The sequence below is a fragment of the Trachemys scripta genome, chromosome 9 (genome assembly GCF_013100865.1).
Source record: "Trachemys scripta elegans isolate TJP31775 chromosome 9, CAS_Tse_1.0, whole genome shotgun sequence".
In the NCBI taxonomy this organism is placed as follows: Eukaryota; Metazoa; Chordata; order Testudines; family Emydidae; genus Trachemys; species Trachemys scripta.
Genome location: NC_048306.1, coordinates 29227213 through 29243100, shown reverse-complemented (window position 1 = coordinate 29243100; position 15888 = coordinate 29227213). Strand labels below are relative to the sequence as shown.

Below are 15888 nucleotides of genomic sequence, written 5' to 3'. Positions count from 1 at the left end.
GGTATCCGTTTTGGACCCATTGAAATCCTGGCCTTATTGTTCACGTTGTGTTTGGTTTATAACTAAAAGTTCACTCTCCAGAAGCAGATTTTACAGACTCTTTTCTGACTCCAAACTGGGTTGGCAGTTTTACTACACATTAGAGACTTGTGAGTTGAGCATAAACAAAAGGTTCACGTATCTAGGGGGGATGCAAAAACTAACCAGAAAGGCAGCTTTCATAAAATAAGACAGATCCTGATTTAAATTGTACCTATAAAACCTCTGTCACACCAAGGGTACTGTATTTATATTTGGCCTGCCTAGAGATCATTCTAACTTGTGCTGTAATTGATAACCAAAAGAATTTACCAGAGTATGCTGAGTTTCATAAACCTACTGATACCAAACAAAATAAAAGCACCAATGAACTACTAAAGTAATAGTGTTAACTCGGAACCACTCCATTGCACCAAACAGGAGCTAAAATCATTTAATTGAAGTTGACCTATTCTTGAGTCTCCCATTTTTTTTTTTCATCTGGTAATTCTGCCACCCATTTCCATTTTTTTAATATTCATCTGGTTATTTTAGTGTAGTTTCTTGCTGTGTGAGAATCCACACAAACATAAGGGGATGACATCTACAGCACTGACAAATGTACCAAGTGGACAAACTGGAAATACAAATCTTTTTTCCCTTTTATTTCTGTTAGAGTACTCCAAGGTAGTGTACCAATAGCAGATATAAAACTTTATTTAAAACTTTTAAACAAAATTTGGATTTTTAAGTGCATTATCCTTTTATTACTTGATGAAAATCCTTCATTTTCAGAGTCATGTCCAGGACTAGTCACACAGACAGAGGACCATACTTTCTGCATTCATATGTTCAGGGTCATGATCATTATTTAGGCTTCTAGACACTACCATAATACAAATCTTAAATAATTATAAAGTAACAGAAAACAAACAGCAGCAAAACATGGGAGAAGTAGTGCATTAAATAAAATAAATCCAAAAACTGGATAAAATTAGCTTAATTCTAGTTTAAAGGTGACCAGCAAAGGAGGAAAAAGTTGGACTTTTTGCCATTTTAGTTCATTATATATTAAAAAGACCTGGAAAGCTTTGTGTGCGTTTTTGTTGTTTGTTTGTTTGTTTGTTTGTTTGTTTGTTTTTTTACCTTTTCCTTTTTTAAAAAAACATAATATTAGTAATTCAAGTTTAGTGTTCCACAGTTTTGATGGAAGACGCTGTTGGGGATCTAACTTTTAACTAAGCCATCTTTTCTCCTGTACAGGTGTGTGAGAGAAAAAGGTGTTAACTAAAAACAAACCGAACAGTTTTAAACATATGAATAAAATTGGCTTCTCCTGTCAATCAAGTTTAATTATCCGCATTCTACCGGTTCTCCAGTTGCCTGTAGCACCTTTCAGAAAAAACATAGAAAAACTTGAACTTCCTCCTTTTCTTTTCTCCCCTCCCCGCCCTCCCCATCAAAATAAATAAATTAAAATTCAGATCTTTCTGAAACATAAAGCAGCAAAAAAAAAAAGGGGGGGGGGGCACAACTCCATTGTTTGTTCATTGTGGGTCAGCTTTATTTAAGATATGTAGACTTCAGAGCTATTCTTTTCCTTAGATTCCTTAGCATGTGTATAACTATTTATTTTAAAGTCCCAGCTAAACCAGTTCCAGCAAGATATTTCAAGAAGAGATGGAAGTAACAGTGACTTCCAGATGAGGCTGCATGAACTTACTTCAATGTTAGAAGAGAAGGAGACTTTTATTAAACAGCAGCAAGAGGTAAGAGTGTTCATTTATGCTGCAGTTTTATAAGGTCTATTATAACTATTACCCTGTTGCGGACCATAAGAACATTCAAATTTTAACTGTGTAAATCATTAGAATTTAAGGTGGAAGAGAGAGAGAGCGGGTGGGGTAGAGAAGATCTGCCAAGATAAGAGATCAGTGGTGCTGTTTCCTTTAATTGCTCTGCTACATGTAAACTAAACTTTGGTTTGCAGGACATTTCTTCCATCTATAACTATAAAATTCCTCTGTAAGAATCTTTAATACTTATCAACAGCTGCCCCTTCCTTTCCTCCATGCTAAGTGGATGCCAGTGGACTCTATGAGCATGCTTCATAGAGAGGGGAATTCTGCCACCTGTTCAACCTTTGTGTCTCCTGAAACAGGAGTAAGTTTTTGCCCAACCCCTAGTAATAACGTTGACTGTTAGGTAGAGCCTGTAGGTCTTTCTGTGACCCAGTCTAATGGAATAAAGTTTTATTCCAATATGTTTAACTTTAAGGTTAAAAGGTGTTTAACCTTAAGTATTTTCTTGTGACTTTAGAGTTAACATTTAGTGAAGAGTTCAGAATTACCATTTTTATTTTTGTTTTCCCTAGGAACTCTTTAGGTTGAAGCAAGAAAGATTATCATGCAATCAATCCACAGGTGTAACAAAGTCTATCATCACAAAAAAGTAATGTAGCAATACACTTCTTTTTTAAAATGTTTTTTAATTTTCATTTCATTTAAATTTCATTTAATTTTCAGTAATTATACTGGTTTTCACAGAAGCAGTTGCCTGCAAATGTCAGGTTACAAGATTCTCTTAAAATGTTTATTTAATAACAGTGCTTAGAAAAAACTCCACATCCTCTCCAGACATTTTTCTGCTTTATATAGTCCCACTGACCATTTTAATGAAGTGTTTGGAGGATGTGAAGATAAATGAGTGTGTTCCTTCCTCTGAATCTCACTTGATAAACTAAACCTTAGAAGGTTGTATATGTCTGAGAAATGCCAGTGTTCTATCCTATTGCACTTCTTATTCAAAACGTGTATTTATGGCCAGAAAGTATCAGAATAAATATGGCAACCTCCATCCTTATGTGAATGCTGATTTAGATTTGCTTGCTTTAGGGATAAAAAATATGTACTACTATTTTGCTCTTCAGAGGTTGACATAAGGCATTGGTGGGAGCAAGGCTGAAGTGTAAACACTGACATAAGCTGCAAGGGCCCCATTTCACCTCCACGAGAGGTGTAGGACTTATGCTGGTGTAGTTAGGATGTTGGCTGTCTTGTCAATTTTCACGGCTCTGTGAAATTCACCAGAAAGCTGGCTCCCCAACCTGGCTGCTCCCGGGGAGCACAGCAACTGACAGGAGTCCGGGTGCGGATCTCCCTGCCAGAGACAAATAGCCCCAGGAGGCTGCCCTCCCCCCTGCTCCTGGCAGGGAGTTGCATGGAGCTGAAATCCCTGCCTCTTAGCCTCAGGCACTGCCCCTCTTCAGTCAGTGGAAGCATTCCTGATGAGGCTGCACACCACTGACAGAAGGAGGGTAATGTGGACATCAGCCACTGCGGTAATTACTGTGGTGGCTGTAACATAGGACATGTCTACACTACAATCTTAAGTCGACCTGAGTGAACTGGGCTCTCTTCTGAATTGTGTAACAAACTTTAAAGGCCTCACTGCTTTTTTTTTTTTTTTTTTTATTATTAATCTTAAAGTATACCTTGTTTGTGTATGGGGTGTGAAGTCTGGAGACCGATCTGTATTAATTTATGAATACTGTATGGCTATATTGGGTTATGGGAATGTTTACTCTAAGCATGCATTGGTTTAGTTAATAGCATGCTCTAAGGAAACAAGCAGGAAGGTAACAGAGTGGATTCAGATAAAACAGCTCCTGGCAAACTGATCTGAAAGTTAAGCAACAATATGAGAGCTATGATGATGCATCATGCAGGATCCAGCCAAAGCTGCAGCTGTTTTGCCAAGGCTAGGAACACACATGTCAAAAGAACAGTAAACAGTTAAAAAGTCTGTACTGTTGCCGTTTATTTTTTTGGCCTCTGCTACTGTATGCCTGTGTCTTTGAGCATCCCTTAATGCTAATAAATGGGTGTTGGACATAATCATGGCATATAGCTTGTAATTAGTAATGAGTGTTTGGCTTTAAAAAAAAAAAAAGGTAATATGTGTGGAAACACTTCTAAAGTGGATGCCTTTGAGGAGAAAGAAAATTTTGGTTGGTAACCAGTTAACTAAAGCCTTTTAAAAACTATGTTTTAAATATTTACTTAACTCTTTTTTTAAACAAATCTGGGTGCGATAACTAATCTAGAAATGAGTATTGTGGGGGAAAGGTAGAATTTGGTCCTCCAAGGCAAGATACTGCTTTGGATATAGGTGTTTAGAAAGCTTAACAGAGACGTACAATATTCCACTTACAGTTTTGCACAACTTTTTATACAGGTACATGAACCAATATCCAATCCTTGGTCTCCTGTCTGATGACTACATGGTTTCATCACCAGTTAGACAAACAGAGACTATTGTAATTGAGAAGACTGAAGCAATGTAGAAACATGTAAGCTATCCATGTTAGTTATATACCATTTCTTGTTGTCGATCTGTAGGTTCAGTACTCTAAAGAAGCCAAAAATGGGCCTGTAAAAAGCATTATTTCAACAAAACCTATTTTGGAGGCTTCTTTTCTATTTCAGTAAATAAAGTAGCAAAATGAGCAATGAGTCAGTAAGAACAGCCTAGAGAATGTTTCATAATAGACAAGTACAGTGACATTTCTAAAAATGGTCTATGCATATTAGTGAAGAATAATAAATAGAAACAGCCTTTACTTTAACCTCACATCTTTCAACCCTACTTTTAGCTTTTGAAAGGGTTACAGTTTGTATTGATATTACAGCATAAGAAGTACTGAAAATGTGCCCTATTTTCTGTTATCTCTAATAGGATGTACCACACTTTCAATAAACTAGTAGGGTGGGTGAATAAGAGGCTCTTGTACAAAACTCAAAGCCCAGAGACTCTGGTGGCTTCAAACCACCTTTATGCCCTCTGAAGTCTGGGCTGCTCCTTTGGCACTGGAGTCTGGTATAACAGACAGTTACAAGCAGCTTCAGGGTTGCCCCACAACATTGCCTGGAATTTCTGCTTGCTGTAAACTAAAGCCCCCACTCCTCCCACTACATATAATCTCCAGGGCTTCTGAGGGGATCCTCTGCAGCCAGCCTTACACAGTGCCTGAGGAGTCCTCCACCAGTTGGAATCAGCATTGGTTGTAGGGCCCTTTTACAATAGGTGGAGCAGTGCATAGGGCTTGCTTTTGGATACAAGTAGTTTGCAGACAAAGATTCCTGGGGAGCAGTACTTTAACCCTGAATATAAATAATAAATATACACCCAGCACCATAAACTTAGCTGGCACTTCACACAGATAAACCAATTCCTTTCACTGAAGAAACAAACACATGACAGGTAGGAAAGATTAGTGGGTTTTAAAGAGAGAGTGGAGAGCATGATAGGGGAGAACTGGGAGGCTGTTCTTGCTGTAGGGGACACCATAGGAGTAAACTCAGTTCTGAGTACAAGGAGGTGTAAGAGAGGATTGAGAGGGGAAAGGTGGTGGTAGAGGTGTAGAATTTTTTTTTTTTTTTTTTTAAATCGATAAGGGCAGGAAGCTGGAATTTGAAATGAAAGATAAGAGTCCGATGTTTGAGGTGGGCAGGGTGAAAGTGTTTCTAACCCTTCTCACCAAAACACTCCTGCAGAGAGACCATACAGGTAGAGATTGATCATCTCTCACTTTGCATAAGGTAATGTATAGTCAGGTGTTTAAACAAGAGGGAATTTTAGTAACTGAATATGGAAGCAGCAGCAAAAACAGAAAGACCAGAGGAGTTGCCAGTGAAGATGAAAGCAGGAAGTGGGATTAGAGGGAAAAATTAACAAATTAATTTTGTAGAGACGGAGTTTGAGATGGTGGCTGGACATAAAAGCAAATCTGAATGAGGGAAGAAAATGGGGAGTAGTTCTAAAAAGGGAAAGTAATAATGGAAGACTAGGTTTTTCGTACTTATTCAATCATCATCAAGCCTAAAGGAAATCCAGATGTAACAGGGCATGTTCAAGCCTGGGTACGCAAAGATGTACATTTACAGAAGTCACAAGGGGGAGTTGGAGCCTGTTTGAAAGTTAAACATGTTTGTTTATTTCACTACAGGAGAGAAAGAGCGAGTACTATAAGCTGAGAGAAATTGAGTTTTTATCTCCTGCAAACACCAGAACAGCTCCCTAAATGAAAAATCCCTCCCACACTTTAATGGGAGCAGGATTTCACCCCTTAAGTCAACGGCATCAGGTTTTCACCCAAGATCTTTATACAGTAGAATCTCAGAGTTACGAACTGACCAGTCAACCACATGCCTCCTTTGGAACCGGAAGTATGCAATCAAGCAGCAGCAGAGACCAATAAATACAGTACTGTTAAATGTAAACTACTTTAAAAAAAATTTTTTTTAAAAGGGAAAGGAGCATTTTTCTTCTGCGTGGTTAAGTTTTAAAGCTGTATTAAGCCAATGTTCAATTGTAAACTTTTGAGAGAATATCCATAACATTTTGTTCAGAGTTACGAACAACCTCCCTTCCCAAGGTGTTCATAACGCTGAGGTTCTACTGTAGCAGGTTTCAGTTGAAAAGAAATTACTTTACTTAAGTTACAAACCTACGACAATGTAGGTTTATACTAGTAGTGTTTTATTTTCAACTTCACCTGTAACATTACAAATGCTACTGTAACAACAGATGAGGCAGTGTATTTTAGTTACCACAAAAAATTATCAGCATTTAAGCAAGTTTTTGTCACTGAAATGTGGTGGTGGGTATAGGTAAAATTTTCAAAAGCACCTATGTGCTCATTACTGCAGTTTTTAAAAATAAATAGCAGTTGAGTAGCATGCTACCATGAGTACCAGAATATTTAAACCTGGGTGCTTAAAGTTAGGCATTGAATGGGAACTAAGGCTATTCACTTTGGTATCTGAGTCCCCTGGAAAGTCAGATACCTATTTATATAAAAACACCATGTTCCTTGCATAGACTTATTTGTAAACACTTATACATGTACAGCAAAATTTTTACATATGTGAAATCTAATGTGATGTTTGTTTTGTGACAGGAATAACTTCCACTCAATTAACTGCTTATTTCTTTTAGGAATGAGCAGCTGGGACCGCCACTGGATCTGTTCAAAGGCGCTCATACCAAATGACTGTATCATTGCTTTACCTGCTGCTGTTTTTCATCATTAAAAGGTTCAGTTTAATATTTAGAACCAGGCCTTTCCCTGAACCCCTGTCTAATGTGTATGTGTTAAAGACACACAGTGGGAAATAATGGATTGTGAAAAGCAATGGCTGGCCTTACTCAAAGCAAGCAATTAACTTCTATCTGATGAAGAACATGCATTTTTCATAGTCTGCCCATTTTAACCACTGTGTCGTAACACACACAATACTAGCATTACTTGCAGTTAAATCCCAGACACTACATTCTCTATGGAGATGAAAAGTAACATACCATTTATGATGTTCAGTCATTCCACACCACGTTGAGTAAAGGGGTATTTTCCATTCCTTTGTCTTACTTGCTGCATTACTAAGGAGAGGACCAAAAACCCCACCTATATTTAGTTTGCATGTTGGCTTTTTCTCTGCATGCATGGTGAAGAATAATTGTCATAACAGTTGTGAACGGTAGAGACAAAATTACATCGATTACAAATGACGGTAAAGTTTGACATGTATCTCTGTGGTAAGCACGTCATCATTTCTTGCAAGGGCGGCACTCATGATTTTGATACACTTAAGTGTTTACAAGATTTTCTAGCAGTAGAAACTGGTACCACTATTTTAAAGTGTTACTTTATTACTTCACGGATCTTAGATTGGTTCCAATCCTGCACTTATCTCTTATCATCTGTCCATACTGAGATCAAATGCTAAGTGCAGCCAAGAGGTGTATCTAGAACTAATGGAAATGTAATCAATACATAAAAAAAGCACACATAAAAATTGTGATCTCAAAATGGCATGAGAAATTCTAGAAGGAAGTTACCTCTCTGAAAATTTCTCTACATAAACTAACCAAAATGCTTTAACTTGGGAGCAACTCCATCCAAGATAAACTCCCTCCATCCAGCTCCTCAGTGCTGGGCCATAAGTGATGAGTACCAATTTTGCAGATATATTTTATGAAAAACAACATCTCTAATTTGGCAAAATAATCTTGTAAACTTTTAAATTTAAGGTAACTAAGTTTTAAAAAGAACATTAAAGATCATATGAATAAGTTTTTGACTGAACCTTTATAAACTGAAAAACAGCTGTGACTATTTGTACCAGGCATAGTTTAAGATTCTTGAAATTTACTTGTAAATCAAAATTTCAAGAATGTGGTGTATACATTTTTTTTTATATTGGGAAAAGTAGAATGAAAATAGTGCTTGGGCTATATTCTGTTGTTAATGGAGGAAAATTCCCACTTGATTCAGGACTACAGAATGTGTCCCAATGATTTTGGTGTAAGAGATAAAATAGAAAAAGAAGTAATTTGAAGCAAGGGGGTAAGGTTTGAAAATATATATGTATAAAAAAAGAAGATAAGGGAGAAGAGGAATTAAGGGATCTACAATACTTAAATAGGTGCTAGCTTTTAAATGCTTTTGTAAAGGTTTTCCTTTTCTATTTTTCTGTGGATTGATTTAGTTATAGGCACTTGGAGTCCATTTTATATCCATACAGATGGTCAATATATATGTTGGTGAGAGTACTTGTGACCTATGGGTGATAATAGCTGGGAAATAAACATTCTTTGTCTATTAATAAAATATTGTGTGCAAGTTTAATTTCCTGTTAACAAAACCTTACAGCCATGCGCCCATCTGCTTTAGAAAACATCTAATACCTATTGTTTAATTGTTTAGATACATTAATTGCTCTAATCGGCTAGGCTACTTCATGCTACATTTTTATTTAACACTGTTACTAGACCCCAAATCCTCCATGCAGAATCTAAGGGGAGGAGGCAGAGTATGGTGAAGGACACTCAGGGGAGAGAGCCAGGCATAAAGCTATGCTTACTTTATAATCTGCTGCTGGTTTATGGCCCTTTGCACCACCAGCGTAAGCACAAAGAAATTATCAATATTTTTAATTTTGAGAATATCAAACAGTTACTGTCCCCTCTCCACCCCAAAGTCACAAAATACAACTAAAGACTGTCAGGTGGGGCAAAAATTTCTCAAAAACATTGAAGGCAACTTCAAAACTTGACCATTCAGTAGGGACTAATCCATTCATCCTTACTCAGGCAAACTGCCCATTGACATTACCTATGGTATCGCAACTACAGACTCACTGAAGCTTTAATTTGCTAGAACTCAAATATTTCCTTCATTCTAAAGCAACTTTCCTATTTAGAGCTTGTTTCTGCCCTTCTGAACCCAATGGGCATTCTGTCACTGATCTTAACGGGGAGGAGGATCAGACACTGGTGTCAAACTCTGACATCTAATGCATATGTTAGCCATAAGCAATTATGGGGCCAAGCAGGGAGAGTAGAAATAGGGTCTAAGTTAATTAAAGAATGTCTGACAAAACAGCTTTCTGCAAATTATTAAACACTGACATTTACACCATTTAAAAAAAATTCTCATTTAGTTATTATGCAAATATGACATTCACAGGGCTTCTTCTCTGCCAAAGTAAAGGAATTTCCAGAGTAAGTAGTGATGCTAGAAGATATTCATATGAAAAGGTGGGAAATTGATTGTCAAAATGTGGTCTGCCTAATGGCCATGGCATAAAAGTCTCCTGTTTTTTGTAAGTGAAGCAAAACAGCCAGTACCATAGGATTAGTAAAATGAAAGCCTGAATAAAATGGCTTCTTGTTTAAAAGACAAAAAAAACACCTCTGGGGAGCTATAAAAACAGTTACTTTGAGTCAACAGGAGGGGAAAATAACTTCATTTTAAAAAATAGGTATGGCTAACTATCTTCGCTGGCATTATTTTAGTCTTCTCTGGCTCAACTACCTCAGAAGCAATTCAACAGGCAGCTCACAAGTAAAAGAATGCTTTAGATGGGGGGGAATGATATATGGAGATATACCTATCTCATAGAGCTGGAAGGGACCCTGAAAGGTCATTGTAGTCCAGCCCCATGCCTTCACTAGCAGGACCAAGTACAGATTTTGCCCCAGAGCCTTAAGTGGCCCCCTCAAAGATTGAACTCACAACCCTGGGTTTAGCAGGCCAATGCTCAAACCACTGAGCTATCCCTCCCCCCCCACATAACCACATTGTGACAGTCTGTACCCTTATGTTCACCCTTTTTTACAGGACTATTATAAATTTTGTACAAAGTATGCCTTGTGACTTGAGTTATCATTTGACAACTCAATCTGCTAGATCTATAGCTAAATCTATATACATAGCTATGTACAAATATCTATTGCCATAGTGATATAGCTACAATCTATATGTATCTATACCTAACATCTCTATCCGTAGCTCTCTATAGGCATAGACAAAGATGGCTATCTAAAGATATAGCTTGCTGAAACCCTAGATAGCCAACTACAGCCAGAGATCTCTATCTACATCTAGCACTGTAGACATGCACAGTGTATCTCTAGATAGAAAAGATTGCTATGTCTATATAGGTATGTAGTTGCATCTACAGATATTATATACACACACACACAGATCTATGTCTATGATGAGAGAGCACTGTGTGTGTATGTATACACACACACACACACCCCCACCCACCCCCACCCCTGTACATCTCTATTTATGTATAGCTAGCTATGGCTACCGTGAAAGGTGTATTATACATTTTAAAGCATGTAGGATTTATTGACTTGCAGTTTTAAGGGCCACATTTCCCCCAAAAGAAGTAGTCATGTAAGTAATTCAAATTATCCTATCACAGGAGCCCATGTTTTCCCTGAGTAGTGCAGCCACATGCAATTCATCCTCAAAAGCAGTAAATCTTGGCTGGTCAGAACCACCCACCTTAAGGTCCTGTGCCTCCTATTTACAACAGTAGGCTCCTTTTGCTGACTCCAAAAGCCCTCTCAAAAAGGGATCATTATTAACCCCCTAACACTGGATGGGAGCTGGAAAGGGAGGATATGACAGTTGAGACAAGGGGATGTTATGTAAACAAAACAGCTCCTCTCCTGTGCATGGGGACACTGAGGATTTTGTCGAAAGGATGCCACTGGGGCAGGAAGTGTCTTGGTACAGGATCTAGTAGAAAGGCTGATCACTGATGTGGCTCCCTAGCCACTGCCGCAACAACATAGAACATATCTGGGACATATGAAATCTAGCCACCATTAATGTTATTTGCATGGGGAACCAGAGTTGTCTTTGTTTACAAGTTGCAACCATTTACTTGCACATTTGAATACTGCTGATACCTTGCAGCTGATGATGCTGTGTACTGGCTGAACTACTTGAGAATGTGAAACACAACAAAGAAGAAGCTGCTGGTTCCCATTCTACTTGCTGTTTGGCAAGAGCAGCACTGTTTTTCTTTGAGAATGAGAAGTTAATATGCCATTTTTGTGTAGTAATTTTTCAAAAAGCAAAATCCCACCAATTTTTAACTCTTTAAAAATATTTTGGGGCAAAGCAGCAAAAAACAAACAAATCTTAGTTATTTCTCTTCAAAGATTCCACTGCAATGGGTGATTTTTTTCCCAACCAACCACGCTGGATGTGGATGGTAAAACATTTCTCTTGCTCTATACCTCTAGTAAATTGTATGACACATAGAGAACAAGATGTTTTTATCCTGCAAAATCAATGTTTATGTGCCTCTAGTTCTCAAACTCCTTTCCATCTGTTGTTGTTCAGGGAGTATCATCTCTATGGGTATATCACAGTACTCCCAATTATCTGCTTTAAGAAATATAGAAGCTTTACAGATACATTTTTCAGGGCTTAATGTTGCGTGTATATGAATACATTTTATTTCAAGAGATTACAAACTCGGTGAGACAAAGGGTATGTCAACACTACGGGATTACTCCGAATTTACAGAATTTGATTTTGGGCAACCGATTGTATAAAGCCACACTAAGCACATTAATTCGGCGGTTCAACTTCTGGAGCGTTGCACTGTGGGTAGCTATCCCATAGTTCCTGCAGTCTCCCCCCACCATTGGAATTCTGGGTTGAGATCCCCAAATGCCTGATGGGGCAAAAAACATTGTTGCAGGTGGTTCTGGGTACATCCTCCCTCTGTGAAAGCACTGGCAGACAACCGTTTCGTGCCTTTTTTCCTGGGTGAACTGTGCAGACGTCATACCATGGCAAGCATAGAGCCCGCTCAGCTCAAGTCAGCAGTCATGAACATTGTAAACACCTCACGCATTATCATGCAGTTTATGCTGAACCAGGACCTGAGAAACTAGGCGAGGAGGCGGCGGCTACGGCAGCGCGGGGACGAGAGTGATGAGGACATGGACACAGAATTCTCTTAAACCACGGGCCCCGGCGCTTTGGGGATCATGTTGTTAATGGGGCAGGTTCCAGCCGTGGAACACTGACTCTGGGCCTGGGAAACAAGCACAGACTGATGGGACCGCATAGTGTTGCAGGTGTGGGACGATTCCCAGTGGCTGCGAAACTTTCGCATGTGTAAGGGCACTTTCATGGAACTTTGTGACTTGCTTTCCCCTGCGCTGAAGCGCCAGAATACCAAGATGAGAGCAGCCCTCACAGTTGAGAAGCAAGTGGCGATAGCCCTGTGGAAGCTTGCAACGCCAGACAGCTACCGGTCAGTCAGTAACCAATTTGGAGTGGGCAAATCTACTGTGGGGGCTGCTGTGATGCAAGTAGCCAAAGCAATCACTGAGCTGCTGCTACCAAAGACAGTGATTCTGGGAAATTTGCATGTCATAGTAGATGGCTTTGCTGCAATGGGATTCCCTAACTGTAGTGGGGTGATAGATGGAACCCATATCCCTATCTTGGCACCGGAGCACCATGGCAGCCAGTATATAAACCGCAAGGGGTACTTTTCAATGGTGCTGCAAGCAATGGTGGATCACAAGGGATGTTTCACCAAAATCAGTGTGGGATGGCCGGGAAGGGTTCATGACGCTAATCTGTTTAAACGGCTGCACCAAGGGATTTACTTCCCAGACCAGAAAATAACCATTGGGGATGTTGAAATGCCAATAGTTATCCTTGGGGACCCAGCCTACCCCTTAATGCCATGGCTCATGAAGCCAGACACAGGCAGCCTGGACAGGAGTCAGGAGCTGTTCAACTTCAGGCTGAGCAAGTACAGAATGGTGGTAGAATGTGCCTTTGGACGTTTAAAGGGTCGCTGGCGCACGTTACTGACTCGCTCAGACCTCAGCCAAACCAATATTCCCATTGTTATTGCTGCTTGCTGTGTGTTCCACAATCTCTGTGAGAGTAAGGGGGAGACCTTTAGGGCGGGGTGGGAGGTTGAGGCAAATCGCCTGGCCACTGATTACATGCAGCCAGACACCAGGGCGATTAGAAGAGCACACCATGAAGCGCGGCGCATCAGAGAAGCTTTGAAAACCAGTTTCATGACTGGCCAGGCTACGGTGTGAAAGTTCTGTTTATTTCTCCTTGATGAGAACCCACCCCATTGATTGACTCATTCCCTGTAAGTAACCCATCCTCCCCCCTTCGATCACAGCTTGCTTTCAAAGGAAATAAAGACACTATCGTTTAAAAATCATGTATTTTTTATTAATTGATTATAAACATAGGGAGAGAACTGACAAGGTAGCCTGGGTGGGGTTTGAGAGGAGGATAGGAGGGAAGGAAAAGGCCACTAAAAAAGTTCAAAATAATGACAGCCTTTTGCTTGGGCTGTCCACTGGGGTGGAGTGGCAGGGTGCATGGAGCCTCCCCCACCACGTTCTTACACGTCTGGGTGAGGAGGCTATGGAACTTGGGGAGGGCGGTTATACGGGGGCTGCAGCGGCACTCTGCGATCCTGCTGCCATTCCTGAAGCTCCACCAGACACCGGAGCTTGTCCGTTTCCTCACGCAGCAGCCCCAGCGTTGCATCCCGCCACCTCTCATCTCGAACGTCTCTCCTGTCCTCAAGTTGGTCCCTCCTGGCATCTTTCCTGTACTGTGAGACCTTGTCCTTCCACTCATTCGGATGAGCTCTTTCATCGCGGGTCGATTGCATGATTTCCAAGAACATTTCATCTCACGTCCGTTTTTTTCGCTGCCTTATCTGAGATAGCCTTCGGGACAGAGGAGGGAGGCTTGAAAAATTTGCAGCTGAGAGAGGGAGGGAAAAAAGGGAGAGAAGTATTTAAAAAGATACATTTTACAGAACAATGCTTATACTCTTTCACGGTGAACAACACTATTCACATTACATAGCACATGTGATTTCGGTACAAGGTCGCATTTTGCATCTTGAGTGCCTGCAGTTTTGGTGTTAGAGATCACAGACGCAGGTCCGGGCAACAGAATTCGGCTTGCATGCGGCCATGGTAAGCCATTGTCTTTTGGCCTCTGCAACCTTCATAAAAGCAGCGCCTTCCTTTCCCACATACCAAGCAAAGCCCGTTGAGTGCTGTGGTTTTCCTGTTAACATGCAGCAGCAGAAACCAAACTAACCCCTCCTCCCCCCAATCCAATTCTCTGGGATGATCGCTTTACCCCTCCCCACACTCCTACTAGCCAAACGCGAAAAGCTCAGCGCCAATGACTCCCCCTCCCCCCCGCTTGGCTAACTGCAGGGAAGGATTTCTTTTCAGACACAGGCAAACAGCCCAGTAGGAATGGCCACCTCTGTCCCCTTAATTAAGATCCCGTATTTCAACCAGGTTACCATGAACGATATCACTCTCCTGAGGATAACACAGCGAGATAAAGAACAGATGTTGCTTGAATGCCAGCAAACACCGGGACCATATGGTGCCAGGCTTTGTCATGCAATGATACCAGATTACTTGCTACTAGCATGGCGTGGTCAAGTGTCCTACCATGGAGGACAGAATAAGGCTGCACTGCCCAGAAACCTTCCTCAAAGGCTTTTGGACTACCTCCAGGAGCTTCATGGAGATGTCCCTGGAGGATTTCCGCTCCATCCCCAGACACGTTAACAGACTTTTCCAGTAGCTGTACTGGCCGTGAATGCATCCCAAGTCCGCAGGGCAAATTAATCATTAAAAAACGCTTGCCTTAAAACCATGTTTTATATTTACAAAGATACACTCACCAGAGGTCCCTTCCATGGGTTCATGGTCTGTCTGGGATACCGCCTTGGGAGGTTTGGGATGGTACTTCAGTCAGGCTGAGAAAAAGATTCTGGCTGTTGCGGAGAACGGAGTGCTGTGTGCTCTCCGCAAGCTCGTCCTCATCCTCCTCCTCCTCCTCATTTTCCCCGTCCGCAGAATCCTCAGGCATGGCCGAGAGTACCCCCTCCTCGGAATCCCTGCTCAGGGGTGGGGTAGTGGTGGTGGCCCCCCCTAGAATTGCATGCAGCTCAGCATAGAAGAGGCACGTCTGTGGCTCTGACCCGGACCTTCCGTTTGCTTCTTTGGTTTTCTGGTAGGCTTGTCTGAGCTCCTTAACTTTCATGCGGCACTGTAGTGAATCCCTATTGTGGCCTCTCTCCATCACGCCCTTGGAGATTTTTTCAAATGTTCTGGCATTTCGTCTTTTGGAACTAGTTCTGCTAGCATGGAATCCTCTCCCCATATAGCGATCAGATCCAGTACCTCCCGTATGGTCCATGCTGGTGCTCTTTTTCGGGTCTCGGACTGCATGGTTACCTGTGCTGATGAGCTATGCGTGTTCACCTGTGCTCTCCACACTGGGCAAACAGGAAATGCAATTCAAAAGTTCGCGGGGCTTTTCCTGTCTACCTGGCCAGTTCATCCGAGCTCAGATTGCTGTCCACTGTGTATAGCTCCCAGAGGCCAGTACCATTGAATTTTGTCCACACTAACCCTAATTCGAACCAGCAATGTTGATTTCAGCGCTACTCCCCTCGTCGGAGAGGA

The 15888-nt window shown here is 40.9% G+C and overlaps 1 protein-coding gene across 1 annotated transcript in view; it reads left to right on the top strand.

Annotated features, from left to right (window-relative positions):
* POF1B (POF1B actin binding protein) overlaps positions 1 to 8664 on the top strand; it is a 42788-nt gene extending 34124 nt beyond the window's left edge. Inside the window, exons 11-14 of the mRNA XM_034781796.1 lie at positions 1659 to 1787; positions 2393 to 2469; positions 4255 to 4369; positions 7018 to 8664. Coding sequence (XP_034637687.1) covers positions 1659 to 1787; positions 2393 to 2469; positions 4255 to 4363 — 315 coding nt within the window. The 3' untranslated portion in view covers positions 4364 to 4369; positions 7018 to 8664. The remainder of the gene's footprint in view (positions 1 to 1658; positions 1788 to 2392; positions 2470 to 4254; positions 4370 to 7017) is intronic.
* Positions 8665 to 15888: the final 7224 nt, after the last annotated feature.